Here is a 23159-nt window from a genome sequence, read left to right on the forward strand (position 1 = left end):
TTCAAACTCAAAGACACGAGTGCAGTGAGTAGCTATGTAGATGCGTCATTCGATTATAATTTGTCAACTTGCATATGGGTTATACCGGGTGTTCCATTAATTGTTCTTAATAACTCGATTAGTATACCTAGAGCGAAAACCAGAACCACTTATACATACTATGTAAATTTGTTTGCCAATCCTCAGAATTAAAGGGGTGAATTGCGAAGTTATGGAGCATTAAATGTAATTTCTTCGACTTCGTTAATCTAAATACCTAATTTGTTTATAATAGAACATCGAAAGTTATTCATTGTAGGTTAGGTATTTAAATATTTGTATTTTGCTCAAGTTCATAATTACGGAATGTGGACGTTATTTCTGTAGCCGTTTGGATTCTTACTCGGTTTGGAAAGCGATATTATCCTTACTTACTTTCTTTAATTTTAATTCATCAAAGTTGCACGCATCAGGATGCAATCAAAATTGGTGGGAACTCTTACAAGAGATCAATATGATTTTTGGATTCAATAAGATCAATTTGCAGTGTTTAGAGCATTTATCTGATTTTGCTTTTGCAACATTTGATCTGACTTTTAAGAACTTGGAAAAAATTACATTCAATTCCAAACATTATGCTGGACTTTTTAGACTTTTGAAAACTTTTAAAAAAATACTAATTATTCTTTGCATTTTTTTTTCATTTATCAAAGTGGACATTCAGATACCAAATCTAACTTATAAGAACTTGAAACAAAATTATTAAATTGCTGAGAAGCCGGACAGACAGGTCAGTGACCTTGAGAGACTGGGCAGGAACACAGGCGACCTTTAAAAGCCAGACAGACGGGTTAATGACATTGAGAAGGCAGACAGACGACTATGCAAAGCTACTAGCTAGATAAGTAGTTCAAAGACCTCAAGAGGCCAGACATGCATGCATGCAGACAACCTTGAGAGGCCAAACAGACATGCAGATGACTTTGAGAAACCAGACAGACGGGTCCATGACCTTAAGAGAGGCTAGACAGGCGGACATACGACATTAAGAAGCCACATAGATGGGTCAATGACCTTATGAGACCAACCAGTCAGACAGACAGACGACCTTGGGAAGTGGCGCAGACGGGTCAATGACCTTATCAGACCAAACAGACACCCATGAAAGGCTAGACAGGTGGGCAAACAACCTTGACAGGCCAAACAGGCGGGTCAGTGACTTTAAGAAGGAAGACACAGATCGGCAGACGCTCTTGGGAAGCAATAAAGAAGGGTCAATGACTTCAGGAGGCCAGACAGAGTGGTCAATGACCTTAGCAGGCAGACAACTTGGGAAGGCAGTGGTGAATATGTCATATATATAAAGCGTTGCTAAGCAAGTATAATATAATTATCTTTGAGATGTATTCTTTATGTAACGTCATAATCATAAGTAGTAAATAAACGTTCTTATAAAACAGTCCACAAATCATTTCAACCCTTAACATTTGGTCCTCCGAGCCGGATGCTATTTGCGCGTTGAAAAATAAAGAATGTCTTCTAGTAGACGACAATAAACTGTAAATGATGATACAATATGACTGATTATCTTGATAACTGCATTGTTGATGAACTATCTCCGTCATTCTTCTTTCTTTTTCAATGCGCAGATAGCATCCGGCTCGGAGGACCAAATGTTAAGGGTTGAAATGAGTTGTAGACTGTTTTGTGTGAAAGTTTATTTACTTGTGACGTACAGTACACGTTGAAGATAATTATATTATACTTGCTTAGCAAAGCTTTATACATATAAATGACTAATTCACCAGACAGATAGAATGGAATGGTCAATGACTTTGAGAGGTCAGACAGGCAGACACACGACCTTGGGATGCCAGACAGACGGGTCAATGGCCTTGAAAGGTCAAATGGGCAGACAGACACTCATGAGTGACTGGACACTTAGATCAGTGACCTTAATCAATTTTGAAGAGCATACCGACCTAATTTTACAATATTTTGTCTGATTTTTAAGAACTTACAAAAAATGCTGTTGAATTCTTTTCATAATGTCAGACTTCTAAAATATTATTATATGTATGTCTGACTTTTAGGAATTTTGAAAAAAATTGATCAATTTCTAATTTTTAGAGCCTATACATGTCATCTGATTTCACAATATTTGGACTGACCTAAAAACTTGATGAAAATTCCAATGAATTTTACTTGGAGAGGTTTTTACTCGTCACAAATTTCGCGGGAAGAATTTATCCAAAACCAAAATATTATGTGCTAAATAAATTTCTATGTAACATTTTTATAATGTCCAATTGAATAGCTCAATTAAAATTCAATCACATGAACGTTTATGAAACACTTTTGGAGATGTAATCTTTCCCCTTCATTTTTCAGGGTCAGCAAACAGCAAACCAATTCACTTTTGAGTGGTTATGGTTGCTATATTACAAGAAACAATGTTTGCAAAGATTAATGGAACACTCGATATAGACTTGGCTAATTAATAAAATGCCTTAAACAGATGTAGGATATTTGATGTCACTAGAATTAAAATTTTTCAGTTTATCGTTGTTTTCAACATTCTCCTTTATTTCCGATGCATTGAAATAGCGAAATTTTTTCTTTTCATATCTGCTTCTGGAGTAAAAATTGAGAATTTCGAGCCTTTGTTGAAGAGAAAAATAAGGAATAAGTACTTCGGTTGAATAAAATTTCGTTCTAAAAATCTGACTGTCTAATTAGAATTTCACAATAAAGATGCTCACCTTGCCCGCATTTTTTCAATTAATTAAAATAATTGATCTACTTTTTCTAACAAAACGCGGGTAAAAAAATGGATAGATGATTGGAAATGCATATTACTTAAATTAAACAACTCGTCGATTCGAAAAAAATATCGAATTCCCGTTCAATTTTTTCATTATAATACCTACAACTCGCGCCGGGGAAAAAAATTACATTTCGATTTAATTAAAAAAATAATAGGTACGGGCGCGTGAAATTTCAAAATAATTGCATCATTATACCGATGAAAATTGTCGAAGTACATACTAGAATAACGCTGTTATAGTTTTAAATTTAGTCATCATGACGAAGTGGGTGAATTTGAAAAACAACTACGTTTACTGGGAAATTATGTTTTAAGTTAATTATTCGAGCTTGAAACATTGCTTTTTTGGTTAACGAAGATGATCCCGGCGCGCTATTAAATTGCTTAAATATTGCGCGTATATATAACAGTTCAAATACAATCCATTAAACTCGAAAATTTTCCACCGTAGCTCTCTCGCCTTGTTTGTAGCCGCAAAACGTCTCGTCTTCTGATATAAAATGCGGTATTTAACGTTAGGTACCTTACTCTTCGGGTACGCATAAAATTACCCTAGATTACTCGCTACTATGTTGCGAGATAAATCACCTCGAATTCGCGAGATTGAAATTTCATCCAATTTTCCTTCTTGGTAGTTGGATAGAGTATCGGGTATACTGTATACCGTTACCTACCTCAATTGTTATCTACTTTTCACGGATTGATAATTTTTTTCTTTCAGGCGGTGTCGATGGTATTGTCCGAAGCTCAACTGGTTTAGTGGAATTTAAATCTGTTCCCGAATCCGTCGAAGCTCTAATGACGTGCAATCATTTACCAGTAAAATCTCAAGGTTTGTGGAATAATTCTAATACCGTAGTCGATTTCAGAAAACTAATTCCTTAAAACGTACGATTTCGGATTATTTTTCTACGTAGGTGTTTGGTATTTGGTTATAAAAATCACGTCGAGAAGAAATGGAAAATTCTCGTTAAATTTAGCCGAATTCGAGGGCGTATAGGGTCGTATAAGCATAGACGAGGCTTTTTCAGATATGTAATTATTGACGCTTTCGTTTGTACCTAGTTTATAGCCTGGCTGGTGTTGAAAATCTTATTACTTTGATATTATTCTGAATTTATGAGGATTCGAATGATGGAGAACGCGAGTTTTCGATATCGTAATTTAATTTTAATGTCGATGGTATCGAATTTTTTTTTAACACTAACCTTAACTTATGTCTTGAGTATACCCTATATGCAGCAATTCGAACTATGAAAATAGTTAATTCCTAAGAAACCATCAAACTAATTTTTTACATGATGTCGGTCTGTGGAAGGGTATGTACTATGTTATCTTATGAATGACGTGTTGTGGCAGGGAGGAAGGGAGGAGGGCAAAAAAGTTCTAAATGAATTTTTTGAAAACCTTCGAGCAGCTAACATTCGATTTTTCGGTTATACGAGTAACAATTATAAACATTTTATTCTTTGCTGCTCGACTGAAAAAAAATGGTGGGTTGAAAATCGATGTGTATATTTTTAATGGTCTGTAGCTCTTATTGCTTATTAAAAGGTATCTTTGGCCTCCCTCTTGCCCCTCACGACAACCCCATAAGGTTTTTTGGTTGGTACTGTGAAAGAAGCTATATGTATAACGTACACCTGGTGAACCGGTGCTTTAATTTAGTACCTCTACCTACACTCGTTTTAATATAGATTGGTAATTCGTGAGATACTTGCTGTGAAAGGCAAGTCGTAAATCAACTCGTAGATAATCGAATTTTAAATTCAAAAACAACCGTTTCAATTATATTAAGAAGAGATTTACTCTCACACGTTGTGGAAATTTCTTTCGCTCGACCACTCGAGCATTTTTTTGACTACTAAAAAACTCAAGAGATTCTAATATGTATTTGAGTTTTCCTTGCGTGGAGGAATTTTCGATACAAAAAGAATAAGTTTAACGAGATTATTTTGAAACTGAGATAGGTAATCAAATTTTTCCTTGCAATTTATGAAATTTATTTGTGAAATGATCTTCAAAAAAGTGATTGGAATCTGAAATTTTTTAATTTAATGTTTATAATCTGCTCCGCCTTCTTCCCATATTTTTTTGGCGAAAGGTTCGAGTTTGAATTTTGGAATTTTTTACAGTATGAGATCACCTTAAAAATGTGACAGTGACAATTCAATATATTTTAATTCAGTAGGTATGTATTTCAACATCTTCGCTCCATACTCTCTTGGTCAAAAGCTCAAAAGTTGAAATTTTGAATCTTTCCTCACAAGGAAACATTCTGAACTGACACGCACACTCTCCGATTTGAACGAAACCAAACTAGATCTGTAGGTAATCAAAATTGTAGGTGCTTTTAAGCTCATTTTTGGATTTTTGGTGAATTTTAACCTCAAAGAAGTTATTGTTCTGACAATTTTTGAAGTTCTTTTAAAAAAATATTTGTGTATTTGTTAAAAAAAATAAATAAATAATCAACCGGAATGAATAATATTTTATTTAAATTTTCAACCCTCTCATCTCTTAACAACAATTGTTCATGGTGTGCCTTTTCGAAAATTTTTTTAAAAATTTTTTCTGGAATTTACAAATTGTACAAAAATTTGTTTTTAAACTCACATTCTCCGAATTTCACGGTACCCAGCCAAAGGGTGCTAAAGCTCATTTCTGGCCCTTCCAGAACAATTTGAAATTTCTGGAGAAAATCTAAAACTTTCTGAAGGATCCAAAATGGCCAGATTCCGATGGTGTGGAGGAGAGGGTGGTGGTGAAGCATGCAGACACGACAAGTTAGTGATATTTTGACAAAAAAATTGTCCGTTTTTGAACGTTCAATTTTCCCCCTTTTTTTCTTTCATTTTTTTTTTCTGAAATTCACTCGCATGTTGATCAAAAATTCATTTTATTCTCAATTTCCATAGCCATTTTTTTTGTTGAAAGTGAAACTTGCTTTATTACTTACTGATAATTTTTGAAACCAGGAAAAAATGCTTACAAATTTCATGTTTCAGACAACCTTTGAAAAAGAAAGTAGCCAATATAATTTCTGAGTTGAGGAAAATTTTTTTGGATGAATAAGGTATTCATTTTTGATAAATTTTTGAAGTTCAGCCCTTTTTTTAAAAATTAATTTTTTTTCAGAATCACTCGTAAGAGATTCGATTTGGTTAAAAAATTCCGGGTGGGAATAAATACCTTCTACATACATTGAAAGAATAATATGCAAATATCCCTTCCTCCATCCCTCCCTCCAATCAAAATTTTAGTGGCTGAAATTCGTTTCTTGTATTTTGAAAAGTTTTAATTAATCAAATCTGGGCCAAAAAATCGAAAATCCACTCGATCGAGTTGAGACCCTGGAATTTAATGTGTACCCTATTTTTGATCCTCGCCCTCGCCTCTATTTATTGGAAGTGGTTTTGGGTCGTTTTAAACAGTTTTAGGCTCTCCAGCTAATTTTTGAAAAATATAACTCTCGTAAAATTTCACCCGACCTGATTGGAAAGTTGAAATTTGAAAAGTGCTCTGTCTCCTCCTTCCCTTATATCGATTGGAAGTGGTTTTGAGTTGTTTAGAGCTTGTTTGAAGCCTTTAGTAACATTTTGAAAGTTCTAGTTTTCCGTAAAAGCTCTCCAAAATTCGTCCAAATAAACTTTAGCATGTATTACCTATCGCGAACTTTTTAGAACGCTGGTGTTACCAAAATGTCGCTAAATGCCCCTGAAGTATAGGTACTCGAAGCAATGCTTTTTCTATCGACTTATGGAATTTTAGGACTATTTTTGAAGAATTTAAACCCTTGCACGACCTCTAGTTTTTCGACTGAGCAGCTGAATAAAAAGACCAGTAGATGAAAAGAGAAGGGGAGGGGGACGGTTACCGCATACACTTTTACCTTAATTTCGTTACCAGCTTCAATTTTTCATCGGGTAGAGTTCAGTTTCTCTACTAGATGAATTTTTTATCAGGATTCAAAACCGAAGCGAAGGAAGTTACGTTCCATAAAGGAAATAAGTAATAAAGTTTTGAAACTGAATTAATTTACCCCTTACGAATCTCCAAATCTGCCAATAATATATTTACATTTATGGAGCTTGTGCTTCTGTATCATCTGATTACAAAGTTAGGGGAATAACTACGACCGATTTCAGCCAATACTTGTATGTATTCGTACGTTAGGTATTATTAAGGAAACTTCACCAAAGGTAATGTAGAATGTAGATGCATTGCATATGTGGAAATAGACTAGTAAAATTCAAATCGCGCCGTATCAATATCCCTTTAAATCGGTTTACAATCCACGCGAAGATAATTAACATAAATTTAATCCGGCTAATTTTGTTAATCAGGTAATAAGTTTCCATACATAATGAAATTATGTTTTTCCGCTGCCAAGAGTATTCACCATATACCGAGGGAGAAATCATTGACGATGTCCGGATCGACGTGTGATAAATGCAAAAAGTAATAAAGTGAACAAAAGAAATCGTCTCGCATAAGTCATGTGATTCCAAATTCCTCCTAATTTTATTATTAAGTATTTAATTTTTTTTTTCGAACATTGTCAATTATTATATTTAGATAAGTACCTGGTTCAATTATATTTGTTGCTATTTTTACGACGAATTTTTCCGTATGACCTTGTTAGCGTTTAGTGGTATATCTTTTTATTACGTTAATTGTTAGCTTATAGTTTAAATGTGTTTTTTTTTGTGTACGTGTTTTACTATTCTATTTAAAATAGCGTAGATGTGAAAAGTTTACGCTGTCGGTTGTAAATGTCTGTGATGTATTTAATTTCTGAAAAATATTTTAAATTCGGTTTTCCTATAATACTTGAAATAGTGTTTCAAACACTATAGAAATGTTAAGTATGCCGATCCTACGTTCTTTCCCTCTTCCTCTACCCTTCCCTCTTTTCGTTATTTAATTTTATTTTTTTATTTTATTTCATTTTTTCGTTTATTTATTTATTTTTTTTATTTTGCAAAAGGAAGTACAAATTCATTTTTTTTTTTTACTAAGGATCGAATAAGTATCTACGTGTAGCTGTTAAGCAATAATTTATAATGTACGTGTATTTCGCGCCGGCAAAAAACGACGAGGCATGAATTGATAATACTCTTTGGGGACGCTGTGATAAAGAGGTTTGTAAGATTATGAATGAGTATAAACCATGAACGTGAACGTGAGCGAGACGACGTTTTTTTTTTTTTTTTAATTAAACCGTACAAAATTTACTTTCGCCGAATTTTTGAAAAATTCCTAATTCTCGGTACGAGTACTTTTAAAAGATTTTCTATCCAGATAAACCATCGTCATTTTTCGTCGTTGTATAACACAGTGTGTAGCGAAAACTCGAATGATGGGGTGGTTCTCGGTATGGTATTCCTCGTTTATAATTTAAACCAGCATTCGGTATAGTGGAATTCGTTAAAATTTCATTTTATCATAACCCGTGAAAATGCTTCTTACCGTAATCTCGAGAACATGCCACGATACGGTGCATAAATCGCATTCGCATCGTACGACTAGACTACACATGCCATACAGGAAAACCAGCATCGTCGTCGAACTGATTCATAAAATATGCTCGGGGTAATTTGAAACATCTTCCGGATCGAGTGAAAAATATACATCTTGATTTACCCACCTTACCTATACTTACAACGTAGATAGGTACGCGGTTTTATACATATTTTCTCGCAATTGTGTCGGTCCCCGTCTCGGTATCGAAGCTTCGTTATTTTATTTTTATTTTTAACCTTTTAACAAATTTTCCTTTTTACTCGAGCGCATCTTATGGTGTGGTTTACATGTAAAGTGATACTAGAAATAGTAACCCATCAAGTTGGTTGATGTTTCGGTACGTGATACCATCGATCACGTTATAGAGAATCATTGGCAAGAATTTACAGCGGGGGATTGCAAAGTGGAATGACGTTAGTTTTTAAATTCTATAGTTCACTCGGTTTTTGCCTTCGTGTTGTATCGTCGTTTTGTTGCAAATTTGCATTCGCAGATGTATTGTTTTGGATAGATGCAGAAAGATGAAAAAGATAGTTCCTCTTTTCGATCAATATTTCTTAGTATGTATTAAGTGTATAGGTACAACACGACCAAAGAATTTCAAATCATGTAATGTAGGTCTAGATTCCCTGTTTTATGGATAAAAGTTGATTCGTTTAATATCATCGTGAAAAAAATTTTGAAAGTTGTAAAAATCGAAGTTCACCATTTATTTAGATCTTGAATTTTTATTATTTATTTTTCTAAACCAAAGTGTACCGGAGTGAGTTGGGGTTGTTTATTTTTTTCAAATTATAAAGAAGTGTGCATAACACTTTACATTTTTATAATTTCTCATGTTTTTTTTGTTTTTTTTGTTTTTCAAAATTGGAGTCTAAGGGGACACTTTGAAAATGTTAAAAACGATCTATGACACGAAATTTTCATTTTTAGGAAGGGGAGGGGTGTCACAGAATTCAAATTTTAAAAAATGAGCTGATAAGTATTCGAACTCGAACGCATCTCCTTCAAATTTATAACAATTCATAGCTTTTTGTGAGCTAAGGGAGCTGAATCTCCTCTCCACTCCAAAGAGTGCTGTGACGCAAAATTTGAAACTCGTGAAAAATTGGAAAAATCAAGTGAAATTAACTAACTAAATTTTTCTGATGAGCTTGATTTAGTCCCTTCGGATTTTCAGACGACCCAAACATTCGTACTTGGACTTTGGATGAGTTGCATATTCAACTCTTCGAAGGAGGGTCTTTCGTTAAGGGATGCCTTGTTAAAGGGATTCCTGATGCTTTCTTTTACATATTGTATTCTGCTCTATTCCTGACTTAGCACTTCAGTTCTCAAAATTTTACTTTTTTGATTGCTTAAGTTCCAGGAACTTGAAAAACAACTTTGAACAAGATCGATGAAATTTCACTCAGGTGCCTATTGATCAAACTCAAAATCAATTTTCCAGCTTACTCTCGTACACTTTATCTTAAAATTTATGTTGTAATTCAGATGATGATTCAGACTTGAAATAATGATTGTTACCTCGCTATTATTACTACATAATACGATGCCAAAACGAAAATACATCCTATTTATTTCCTTCATTGATGTTCTAGCTTCTGTATTGATCGCAAATTGAGCCTCGATAGCGTTATATTTATTTGAACTGTGAATTATGATTTACATATTGTCAATTTATCATTCAATTAATTTATACGATGAAAGTTTTTTTTTCAACTATGAAAGCATATTTAACCGATTGATAAAATTTTTCTATTATGTTATGGCAATTTTTTTGTGAGCTTTGAATGATTGAAAAGGTAACTTTTCACGTGCTTAATATTTACCTTTATAATTCGTACCAATATTGCAATTTACCTATACCTATACCTACAATATAAGTAGTTGATGAAAGTAACGAAATAGTTCGTATTAAATTTTCTATTTTAAAGAAGTCGATTACCATGATGTCAATTTATCCTTTTTTCTCTCTGACTCTGTTTTTTTTTCTTATTACTTACAGAACCAGAACCCGATTTGATACACCTTATTTATATAAGCAATAGATAATACCAACGTTGTACTTGTGATTAAGCGAAGAAATTTTTCACACGAATCGGGATCTTTTTTTTTTTTTAAAGGCTGTATAACGTCTTCCTCGTATAAGTACATATCTTAAGTAAAAATTTCCGGAACCGATGTTACGAAAATGCTTTTACCTTCACTGGGTTTTATTTACAGCCTTTATTTTACCTAATTATTGGACCATCGATTATCAACGAAGTAACGTTTTCAATTATTGTCAGGGTTTTTGTTTAGAAGTTTTAGTTTGACTGTTTGACCAATGTATCTAAACGCTTGAAATTGTGCCAGAATCGCCTATGAATTTACAACTCTAAAAGCCACGAAATTTGATACTTTCACAAATGCTTTATGTTCCTATGTAACTTATATAATTTATTTCTTCTCTTCTTTTTTTTTTATATTATGCCGTGACCGTTTTAGTTCATTCTATTCTTTTTTGTGGATTTTTATTTTGGTATGTTAGAATTAATTAGCCAAGTGTCAAGTCATAATGTTTTAAATGATTATTAAAAACGTGAATTACAATAAGGTGTTTTCTTTTCTTTGTTCGATGTGAGGTCACAACGTCACGTAACGCCGACGCAAACGTAGGAAAATTAGGCACTAGTTTTCTTAGAATAAAAAATGCTTAACTACAGGAAATTAATTTCTTGCTGTATTTCAATTTTAGAAAAGTACTGGTACCCTTCGACGATTAAATTAAAATATTTTACTAGGTATTTAAAAATGCTATAAATTGGCTTAGAAATTAATGAAGAGAACGATGAATATATTAGCTTTCAGGCACACCGGTGGGCACAGATACAGATTCGGATACCCAGTTCAAATAATCAGCATTACCACCGTGAATCTGTAATTTAAAAAATGAAATAAACTCGTTGAAAAAAACTAATATTATGAAATTTGATACGATGAATTAACCATACCTTTGTAGCGATAACTTCACAAACTTTGTAAGGATGGTTTTGCCTAAAAATGAACAATATTTCGATTAATTTCCAAAATCACGATGGAGTGTAAGATTGAGCTGGCCTTCAATTATCGAATTTCCAATTTTTTGGATCCCATTCTCACAAGAATCGTTTCATTAGCATGTCAAGAAAAAACGACTACTTAATTACGTAATGTCAGCTGACTCCCCCCCCTCTCCTCTTCCATCATCATTCCTTCCAAAATAATTTTAAGATTTAGACATTTCGAGCCACAAAATTTCATATTTTAGATTCTAGAATCCATCATCTCATTGTAAGAATAACTCTGGAGTTCGAGTCAAGGAAACATTTTCCATAAAATACATTATTATGTAGATGTAGATGAACGCCAGCTTAGAATGAGAAGGTGAGATACAGCAACTGGAAATCCTAATTCACATACTTGACATAATCTGTTAAATTTTGCACAGCCGAACTTCGAGTTTTGATCATCTAAACACAGAGAAATTAAACATACAGAAATTCAAGCGGTTTCCGATTCTAAAAAATATACAATATTATGATACAAAGCATTATGAAAAATTACCATTAATACTTCCGCATCTTCGTTCACTTTACCTTCCCATTCGTATCTGAAGTAAAACAGCACATTATATGGATAAGTGTCGATTTTGTGAAGAATAAGACTGTTGTATGAGTAATAGGTGTGTACAGAGAGTGAGCTAGTTGGATGAGTCAGAATTCGAGGAATAGGTTGAGGAGTGAGAGAATGAAAAGTAGGACACTCAAACATGACGATTCTATATCGTTTATTAATTTAGTACATAGCCAGCTAGACCATAAGTATGTACTGAGACAGTTTAACAGTTGATTATTGTACATATTGACGAATACATCGTTTTGGATAGAACCTGCCTATTATTTCATACGACAGAATTGGCACCCAACAAGGAAGAACCAAGGTAAATACTCCGAGAACAAATGGTAAATAATTCGTTGAATTAATTAATTATTATTATATTCGCACCATTCGCGTAATTATTATTTTAATCATAAGTGAAGAAAAAGCACCAAAAGTGAATTTTCAAGAAATCAACTAAGGACATTTCTGAAATTTCGAGCAAAAATCCAGGACCAGCAAAGCTCAGTTTTTTTATAAAAATGACAAGAGACACTCCAATAATCCATCCAGGTTCATTTTCTGGCCTGAAAAATACTGCAGATGAATTTATTCAAAAATTTGAACTATATGCCAGTATAAATGATTGGGATGATGTGAAAAAATTCAAATACTTTCCTGCCTATTTAACAGATTTGGCATTAAATGTTTACTATAACATGGACAAAAATGAAGTGAAAGACTGGAAAAATTTAAAAGCACAATTTTTATCAGAATTTAATGGCAGTGCAAGTAAAGATTTGGCTGAAATGAAATTGATGAAAAGAAGCCAAAAAGAAAATGAAAGTATTTTGGAATACTTGACAGATGTGATTCAATTGTGCAAAACTTGTGATGAAAAAATGGAAGAAAGAAGAATTTGTAGATTTATTCTAAAAGGCCTGAAACCTGAGGTAATTTCTGCAATTGGGATGAGAGAAAATGGAACTTTGAAACAATTGAGGGAAAATATCCAAAAATATGAAGCCAACTTGCTACTAATAGGAGAAAAAAAGGAAACTGAAGACAAAATTGAAAAACTAGTAAATGAAATTAAAACAATAAAATCAAAAATCATGGAAAATGAAAAGAAAAGTGATACTCCAGTAGAAAAAATAATTCATCAAACTGTGAATAAAATCAATCAAATAACAAATTACGAAAATGAAGAAACTAGTTTAGAAAAAATTATTGAAATGACTGTAAACAAAGTGAGTGAAAGAAGAGGCTATAATTACCAAGGAAATCAAGATAGAAAATACCAAAATAGGACATACAGAAATCAAAATTACAGAAATCAAAATAGACAGGATGACCAAAATTCAGATGATGAAAGAAATGACCAAAGAAAAGATATACCATATTGCAGATACTGTAATCGCAGGGGACATGTGGAGAAAAATTGCAGAAACAAATTATATTGTGAAATCTGTGATCGCCTCGGACATGATACAGATAACTGCAAAAATGAGTCAAAAAACTAGATAAGAAAAGGCATCCAGTTCCTACCAAAACTCCAGTATTCTACCTACACAATGAAAAATCAACTGAACACTTTACAAAAATTGAACACTTCAACAGATTCACTTTATTGAGGTATTTTTCCGAAGATGAACATGAACAAATCAAAAATACCATAGAACAGAACAAGGAGAAAATTATACCTCAAAAATCAGAAAATTCCAAGATAAAAATTCACCACATTGAAAAAGCAAACACAATTTCAGTACCAAATTTAGAAATACCTATCTACATTGATAATAAAAAATACAAAGCAGTGGTAGATACTGGCAGTAACCTGACATTGATAAATGAAAAGTTAGTAGGTGACCATGAAAAATTAAACAGTTCAAATACACAGCTACAGTGTGCAAATGACTCATCTATGGTGGTAACAGGCATGATTAGGAAAACATTTGCATTAAATAGAAAGAAATACTCGGCAAAAATGAATGTTACGAGAGGTTTAAGCTCAGACATTATACTAGGTGTAGATTTTCTACTCGAACATGCCGCTATAGTTGATTTTTCCAAGAAGATTATACAAATAGGAACTGGAAGGAATGCCATTCATATACCGATGGACGAGAGGTGGATTAATTTTTTTAATAGACCACTCATAAATATGGTCAGCAATAAAATTATATCAACAGACGATATAATCATCGGACCAAACAAACGTAAAGTATTTAATCTGGATATGAATGCTGAGCTGGCAGAAAATGAATCAATTTTAATTTTGCCAACTCAGACATTCCATAACATCGCCGGAATAAGACTAATTACCAACAAAGAAGAGACTGGGGAGTGGAAACTTGAACTACACAATTACACCAACATACCTCAACGAATTTATGCAACACAGCAAATAGGCCAAGTTCATATTATTAAGCAGGCATATGAAATGAAAACTGACGTGATTAAAACAACACCAAATGAAAAGGAATTTTCAGCAAATGATGAAGTGAGAGATAATGAAGGAAATATTATCAATATTTCCAAAAATCTAAAGACAGAAGATAGGTCGAGAGTAATTAAACTAGTTGAAAAATACAAACATCTATTCACTATGAACTCACTGGAGGTTAGCAAGGCTAATGTGGACGAATATGAATTGAAAGTGAGAGATGATGAGCCAGTAGCCTCAAGATCATACAAATTAGCTCCTGTTGAGAGGAGAGAAATTTGGAGGCAAATAAATGCTATGGTTAAAGCAGGCATTTTGAGAAGGTCAAAATCCAACTACTGTGCTCCAGCCTTCTTAGTAAAGAAAAATGGGAAATTTAGATTTATTAGCAATTTTCAAGAGCTGAATAAAAAATTGATCCCAGATAGAAATTCTGTTCCCAGAATGGGAAATATTTTCATGGCACTTGAAGGAGCCAGAAAATTTTGTATTTTAGATTGTAATTCAGGTTTTCACCAAATACCTATCAAAGAAGGATCCAGATATTTGACAGCTATCATTGTAGATAACCAGATTTTTGAATATTGTAGACTACCCCAAGGACTTATGAATTCACCAGCAGCCTTTAGTAAAATAATCAGCACAGAGTTGGCTGATTTATTATATAATGGAGTGGTGGCTTACATGGATGATATCTGCTCATATAGAAAAACCTTTGAGGAGGCTTTAAAAAATCTTGAGCTGACACTCCAAAGACTTGACAAATTGAATCTTAAACTCAAAACTTCCAAGTGTAAGTTTTTCTATGATGAAATCGAATTATTGGGCTACAAGGTAAATGGAGAAAAAATCAAGCCTATTGAGAAAAATACTAGAGCAATCCGGAATTTTCCCAGACCAATCACAGTGAGAAATGTGATGTCATTTGTGGGAATGTGCTCTCATTACAGAAAGTTTATCAAAAATTTTGCAAAAATTTCAAGTTGCCTATCCGAACTCACCAAGGGTGATGTGAAACCTACCACAAAGGTCAAATGGAAAGAAGAACATGAAGAAGCATTCCAAAAATTGAAAACCTTGTTAACAAGTGAGCCAGTTTTGGCAATTTATAAAGAAGAGAGAGAAACGATTGTAGAATTGGATGCTTCAAGCACAGCTATAGGAGGGGTACTTTCACAAATTAATGAAAAAACTGGAGAAAAGCACCCAGTTGCTTACTTCAGTAAAAAGCTCCAACCTAGGCAGAAAACATACTGTGCTTATGACCTTGAACTTACAGCACTGACAGAGACAATTCAACATTTTCGAGAGTATTTGTTTGGAATCCATTTTACAGTATTTACTGACCATGCAGCCTTAATTTATTACACAAAGGCCAAAGAACCAAATGCTAGAATGGCTAGAATGATTCTCAAATTATCAGAATTTGATTTTGATATCAAACACAAACCAGGAAAAACAAATGTGGTCCCAGATATACTAAGTAGGGTAGAAATACCTGAGAAAGAAGAAGAAATACCCACTGAAAATGTCATACAAGAAGTGAAAAATGAAGAAAGACAAGAAAAAATTTATTTCAAAACAGAACAGGAAAATGATGAATTTTGTAAAAATGTGATTGAAGCCAAACTAGGAAAACTGAAAAGCTCAAATCCAGATTACAAAAAATACATGAGAGCCAGTAGAAGATATGACATAAATGAAGATGGAATTTTGGTATTTCACCAAAAAACACCATATGGCCTAATTAAATCAATTGTTATTCCGAGAAAATTAATTCCAAAAATACTAGAGGCTCTCCATGATAACCCATTTGGAGGAGGTCATTATGGAATGAATAAAACTGTTGAAAAAATTCAGAAAAGGTACTACTGGACAGGAATGATATCAGATGTAAAAAATTACATCAAAAGCTGCCATTCCTGCCAGCTAAGGAAAAAAGATACTGGGAAAAAACCAGGATTATTGAAACCAATTGAAGTGAAAAATTGTGAAATTTTTGGACACCTAGAACTAGACTTTGTTGGCCCACTTACAAAAAGCTCAGGTCATGAATACATCTTGGTAGGTACATGCCAGGCTACAAAATTTGCTATAGCAAAGCCTGTGTGTAGTGCTTCAGCTGAGAGTGTGATCAAATTTTTATATGAGCTCATAAGTATCTATGGATGCCCGAAAAAAATATCCTGTGACAATGGAACTCATTTTAAAAATTCAAAATTCCAAGAAGTGTGCAAAAAATTAGGAATTGAGTTAATTTATAGCTCTAGCTACTCAGCTCAGAGCCAAGGATCAGTAGAAAGGAAAAATGGCACACTTTGTAGCTCCCTTTCACATTACGTAAATGAAAATAGGACAAACTGGAGTGAATTTATTAAATTTGTAGTATTTTCCTACAATACCACTCCAGTAGCTAGATTTAATGGATTGAGTCCATATTATATTTTATATGGACAACAACCCAATTTACCAATTGATAACAAGCTTGGATTAAATACAAAAGATAAAAAAGACAGACAAGCCCAGATAGATGAAATCCAAAAAATCAGAAAAGAAATTCCTGAACTGATTTTGAAAAATCAGAACGAATACAAAAAGAGTTACGACCAAAAACACAGGGAGGTTCTATACAACCCTGGTGATCTCGTACTCTTGGAAAAACCATGGAAACATTTGGGAAAATTGAAAACAAAATACACAGGACCTCATAAAGTACTGAAGAGAGTAACCCCATTAAACTACCAAATTGAAGTTGATGGAAAAGAAGATACAGTACATGTAAGAAGATTGAAAAAATATATTCAGAGAAATTCAAATCAAGACTGCTGAAAAAATAGGATAAGAAATGCATAGGATTACAAATAGGTTAAGAATTTTAATTTTACATGATATAATAAGATTCCACATGTGGCCAGTGTGGATTTTAGAATAAGTTGACTAGAGTTATAATAGGAATAGAATTTTAAAATTACAAAAATTAGAGTAAGAAAAATCAGTAGAAATGTAGGCCTACAGAAATAAAGAGAGAAATTAGAGAAAAATAAAGAGAGAAATAAGAGAAAAAAATTAGAGAGAAAAAGCTACCCACCTTCTACAGGTGAAAAAAAGCAAAAAGAAAAAAGAAAAATGACAAAGAGAGAAAAAATTAGACTACCTACCAATTAGAAACTTTAGTATTTAATTACTATAAGTTTGTGTAGAAATTTACTCAAATATGACAAATACCTATCAAGAAACTTTAGGGACATGGTATGGACTATCTGAGGCCCTACCATGACAGAATGAACTAGAAGGGAGGTACTAGGGGAAAAGTAGAGTACCCTATTACCACAATCCCCAAAGGTCATCTGATCAGAAATCAGATTGTAAGTTGTAAATATACCTATATGGTTACTAAGTTATATTTTTTAGTACCTATCCATTGTACATAGTTATTTCTATGGAAAAAAACTGGTCACATTTTATAAATTGGTAAATTATAATAGCATGAGAAATTATTCAACCTATAATTTTTAGTTCAGTTTATTTACTCATTATTTGTAAACAATAATGTTCAAAAACTGACCAGAAAAACACTGTTTCATTTTAAATATTCTTGTTTTCATTTTATAAGCATTTTTTTTTTTACCCATAAGCATCAAAAAATGTAAACTGTTTGTAAAAACTTGGCATAAGATGTTTAGAATTTTACAATAATAGACTAAGTATTGATAAGTGAGGTCACTTATTTTTTAAAGGAAGAGGTAGATGTTGTATGAGTAATAGGTGTGTACAGAGAGTGAGCTAGTTGGATGAGTCAGAATTCGAGGAATAGGTTGAGGAGTGAGAGAATGAAAAGTAGGACACTCAAACATGACGATTCTATATCGTTTATTAATTTAGTACATAGCCAGCTAGACCATAAGTATGTACTGAGACAGTTTAACAGTTGATTATTGTACATATTGACGAATACATCGTTTTGGATAGAACCTGCCTATTATTTCATACGACAAAGACGTATACTTAGCTTAGTGAATACTCACATAGAGGTAATTTTTGGTACGATATTAACACAAGCTGCTAGTTTTTTTGAAACTAAACCTCTGCAAAATGAATAATTAGATATCAATGATATGCACTGAATAATGAAAGAAAAGAATAGCAGGTATCTCTCGAGAAAAGACTCATACCTTGCTATATTTTTGGCGACATCTTCATTCGGTGTGGTCACATAAACTACAGAATGAATGGACTGATCAGAAGTCATCGTAGAATCACTCCGAGTTAACAAATTGAACAGGATACCTCCTAGACAAACGGTAAACGTGACTTCTCCGTAGAAAATTCATATACATTCGGATAACACAATTAATTAAAGTAGGCCGTAATTTAATTGCGTTTCAAATATATGGAATAGTTGAGTCATATTTTTCAATTAGAACGTGGCTTACATTATTGATATTTTGAATTTACTTACCAGACATGAATAAAAACACATTCTTCTTCACTAGTAAGGAAGGAACTGCTAGTTTTTTCATTAAAATTTAACTTTTTTCAAGCTGAATACACGACAGTTCAAATTTTCAGATGTATTATTATTATTCATTTACCGGTGTTATCAGCAAAATAAAACACTTGGCGCGACTTGTGGTGAAGTGAAGGGTAAGGAGAAGGGCAGCTGTATAAAGCGAGGGTTACAAGTGAAGTAAAATACAATTGGCGTACAAAATTGGGGATTTCATTTATCATTTATTTTCATTTTTCTGACTCATATGGGCGTCATTTCATTCATTGAATACAAAGTAATAGTAAAATAGAAATTAGAAAGGATATTGTTTCAATTACAAATACAATAATATTCAATTCGTATTTCGTTTTGGAAGTTGAGTTTTACTAAGCTTGCTCGTTGTAACTCTCGCTTCGAATACCAAGATTTGTTGTTGACAAAACCCGCGTGACGTCATTTTCCACGATTTTTTTTATTTTTTTTTATCGGTCATCACTCATGACATGGATGGCTGCCCAAGGCTGCCTCATGAATTTTGAAAACGTTTTTTGATGAAAGAAATAATGTATTAGTTTTGGAATTTGAATCGATGAAATGATGTGAATGTGAAACTTCCAGTTCCAAAGTTTCAGCATTACTTTCTTTGGAGGTGTACTGACCGTTGAACTGTCCTGAAGATGAAGACGTTATGTTTCCTTGGAATCATGGGAATCTACCTACTTCCACCAGAGCTGAAGTGCTGAACCTTCATTTCATCATTCATGTGAGTACATTTCAATTTTCAATTGATTGAAAACTTTCAGGTAATACAGTGTAATATGTACTTGACTACCCCTGCGAATTAGATTAGTGTCCTGACAAAGAAAAATAATTTTTTCAAAATTCTGCCGACAAGTTGAAAAAAATGATACCTAGTGGCTAGTTGAGTTGAGTTTTATCAAAATCTTTGACTTTCATAAAAACTTGACTACCAATTTTTTCCCACCTGTTCGTAAAATTTTTGCAAAATCCCAATTAACCGGATGTGAATTAGGAAGTGCCGCCCTGAAGAAGCACCTTTTCAAAATTTCACGAAGTGAGATAAAATTGCGCGATAGTCAAGTTTTTATGAAAGTGCTTGTCCATGGAATTTTGAAAAAATTCTTAGTCAGACTCTAATTTACATCAGGATTTTTGCCAAAAAACAGTGGCAGTCAAGTACTTATTACGCTTGAACCAATCATTTTGATTTCGTTTTTTGTTACAAATGTCAATTTATGATCAAACCACAAATCACTTTTATCTCAAGAAAGGAGCATAGGTAAGGTACCAATAAAAATTTAATTTTGAAGTAAAAATGAAGAGATTAGAATCAATTTTTTAAAACAGTCAGTCATTCGCTTACGTCTTATATGTAGATTAATTTAACAAACCCAATAAAATATGAGGCATGATCTTATGCTTGTCGTTAGATCGAACCGAGGCAAATCAGGCCATTTCTAAGCTACCATCGGTATTTTGGTAGTTCGTGTCCTAAATAATTGAATGTAAACCGATCGGTTCCTCTGCGGAAGACAGTTCACACGAGGCTATTCGTTAGGATCATTCTCATAATTGGGATTTTCCGAACCATCATTTTCTTCTTCATCTTCGGTAGGAGGTTCATCGTCTAAATTTTCATCTTGTTCGTCTTTTTCGCTGACATTCGGATCTTCCGAGTCTTGAAGGGTAGTAATTTGAAGTCGCGGTGGTGATTTTCTATTCGGTTTAGTCTTGGTGCAATTCGTGTGCAAACATTTTTTGATATTCGGAGGGACTACCGATAACACCCATTCCAAAAACAAATCATTTCCAGCTCTGATCTGTAGAAAGAACAATGTTGCAAAGGTGGAGCGATTAGTGACCGTAGGTTCTATAAAGATCCTCCAGATTTTGGTTCAGTATTGAAAGTTTAATAATAATGAATTTTAGACAATCAATCAAAAGATTTCTCACCGGTGTTGCTACGACATCAGGCATAGAATCTGGGTGATTTTTCCTAAAAATTGCAAAACATGATGAAATTACAAATATTGTCCATAAATACTTGACCAACATTAAATTTTAGAAATCAGTTCTGAAAATGAGATGCTATTGATAAATTATAAGTTCCTACTTAATTGAATTGTTTCAACTCACTTGATGAATTCTACGGCTTCTTGTATCCTCGATGTGGCACTTTTGGCTATCTAAAAAAGCAGTATTAGTTTGTAGGTGAAATGCCATTCAAATATTACCCCTTCTTTTTGTTACCTAGCTCATGGATTAAGAATTTCTTACTTACCACAAATGTTTGGGTTTCAGCCTTAATTTCACCTTTATTCGTTGGAAACCTGAAAGTATTTTTTTTTTTAATTTAAAAATCAAATTGGATTATTTATTATAGGCAACTTGAGTTTCATTTAGTTCAGTTGTAAAGCTTTTATACCCACACTGCTGTGACGTCTGGCATAATATGAACACAAGCCACCAATTTTTCTTCTACGAGGGCTCTGTAAAATAAAGAAAATGAGAACTGATTACATATGGTAAAAATTCGCAGGTACCTACTACCTACCATACTTGATTTATTGAAAAAGTTCATAATGTGTTTTCTTACCGTGAAAGCTTTTCAGCCAATTCTCTTGTAGGAACACTGAAGTATACGATAGCTGCTGCATTAGCGTTACGTTCTCCATTTATATCGCATAGTTGGAATAATATTCCTAAGAAATAAGTTGTTGTTTAATCTTGAATAAAACGACCGAGTATGTAGAAAATGAACATGAAATTATTTTTCAACATTGGAGCTTTTTCCAGGATTAGACAATAGAGATTGATTAAAAGTACCTACTTACCAATTATTGCTAAAAATACTCGAAATGAACACATTATGATTTATTCAGTTGAATGAGGTAACTGGAAATAATCTATTCTCCGAACGTGGCATCGTGGAGTTTTCGACTGCCATCAAATAGGTAATCTGAAAAGCAGATTTAACGTTTTGAGATAACCGTTGATTGATTTAGATTTTAATTTAATAGATCATTAATACACGATAGCGAAACTAAAAAAATACTCTGTATTGCAACAGTTCAAGTGATAAAAATATATTATTTAGATATCGTTGATTAGGCAATTTAAAAAAACGATCGTTATAATTTTTTTGTTAAATAATTTACAGACAAATTTAAATTTAAATTACTAACGCGATTGCATGGATAGGGTAAAGTCGCCAGTAGTTGAACAGATTTTTGATACTTTTTGATAAAAAAACAACCTACAGCTCAAGTTGATATTTTTTTGAAAACTTTGGTAAGTACATCTAAAAGAACACAGTTTCCCTTACATTTTGATTTGTGTTTCACATTCGTAAGCGCATTTTTGAGATTTTTACGATCATTTCAAAAAGTGTCTAAAAAACCCCAGTAATTGACACCCGGCTTATCGAGCATGAAAATGTGATTATGAATCAATCAAAAGTAGTTAGAAAGAAAGTGTATCTCATTAGCTTTCAAATGGTATAATAACCATCTCAAAATGTTCAAAATTGTTTGATGTAGAAAAATAATTGTAAAACACTTTGCAAAATTTTCATGGTGAAAATAAAAGTTGATAAAACGCAAAAAGTATGACTGATAATCATCACCTAACTCACGGCTAATAATAAGGGAGGTATGAATTAATTTTTAGTGCAATCAGTGTTTTCAATAATTACACTGGGACACCAAAATGGCGATTTTTGTGACGTAGGTGTCAACTACTGGATCATGTCAACTACTGGTGACTTTACCCTACCTATCAGTTCTTCAATCTCTTATTCTTGGAAATAATTTTTGTCCTCTAAATTTATTGTAGCCTAATTTTGGTATAAATTATTTAGATTAGAATTATTAGGAATTATCATACCTTACGAGTATGTCGGATCATGTTGGATCAACCTTCTACTCAAATCGAATTTTCCGTTATTCATACATTATTCCATTTTCAGGCGCAGAAATGGCAACATATTCCACACCATCGCGACTCGCGAGAGGAATAGAATGCTGCTGTGAATCCAGATGAAGGTACCGAAAAATTTTTCCACTGAGCGCAACAGTGATCGCAATCCTGAGGTCAATGATTTGTTCAGGATACCAAACAACTAACAAGAAGTGAAATTAATTTTCACCCAAAGTAGGTACCTCGGTAAATGATTTCGTACTATGTATTTTAATAAATTGAAAAAATGTTGTAAAGATTCTGTATCGATTCATAAAAACGCCAGTAATATT

The 23159-nt window shown here is 33.1% G+C and overlaps 3 protein-coding genes across 7 annotated transcripts in view; 1 reads left to right on the forward strand and 2 right to left on the reverse strand.

Annotated features, from left to right (window-relative positions):
- Positions 1-10433, forward strand: part of sm (smooth) — a 104022-nt gene extending 93589 nt beyond the window's left edge. For all 4 annotated transcript variants that reach the window (XM_065346295.1, XM_065346296.1, XM_065346297.1 and 1 more), the window contains 2 exons: positions 3528-3638; positions 7153-10433. In XM_065346295.1, coding sequence (XP_065202367.1) covers positions 3528-3638; positions 7153-7271 — 230 coding nt within the window. In that variant the 3' untranslated portion in view covers positions 7272-10433. The remainder of the gene's footprint in view (positions 1-3527; positions 3639-7152) is intronic.
- Positions 10434-11035: 602 nt separating this feature from the next.
- LOC135832812 (protein CutA homolog) lies at positions 11036-19039 on the reverse strand. 2 transcript variants are annotated; one of them, XM_065346300.1, is made up of 7 exons: positions 18859-19039; positions 18572-18710; positions 18425-18484; positions 11921-11966; positions 11777-11826; positions 11329-11371; positions 11036-11252 (listed from the first exon to the last, which is right to left on the reverse strand). In XM_065346300.1, the coding sequence occupies exons 1-7, from the start codon at positions 18917-18919 to the stop codon at positions 11175-11177; spliced, it is 477 nt and encodes a 158-aa protein (XP_065202372.1). In that variant the 5' UTR covers positions 18920-19039; the 3' UTR covers positions 11036-11174. The 2 variants fall into 2 exon arrangements, with proteins under 2 accessions (XP_065202372.1, XP_065202373.1); XM_065346301.1 differs by having other exon boundaries at positions 18572-18689; positions 18859-19035.
- Positions 19040-20189: 1150 nt separating this feature from the next.
- On the reverse strand, positions 20190-21897 carry LOC135832811 (uncharacterized). The gene is made up of 7 exons (XM_065346299.1): positions 21744-21897; positions 21506-21611; positions 21339-21398; positions 21191-21239; positions 21046-21095; positions 20863-20905; positions 20190-20729 (listed from the first exon to the last, which is right to left on the reverse strand). Exons 1-7 carry the CDS (start codon positions 21775-21777, stop codon positions 20457-20459), a joined length of 615 nt encoding a protein of 204 aa, XP_065202371.1. The 5' UTR covers positions 21778-21897; the 3' UTR covers positions 20190-20456.
- Positions 21898-23159: the final 1262 nt, after the last annotated feature.

This window comes from Planococcus citri, chromosome 1, assembly GCF_950023065.1.
Source record: "Planococcus citri chromosome 1, ihPlaCitr1.1, whole genome shotgun sequence".
Classification (NCBI taxonomy): Eukaryota; Metazoa; Arthropoda; class Insecta; order Hemiptera; family Pseudococcidae; genus Planococcus; species Planococcus citri.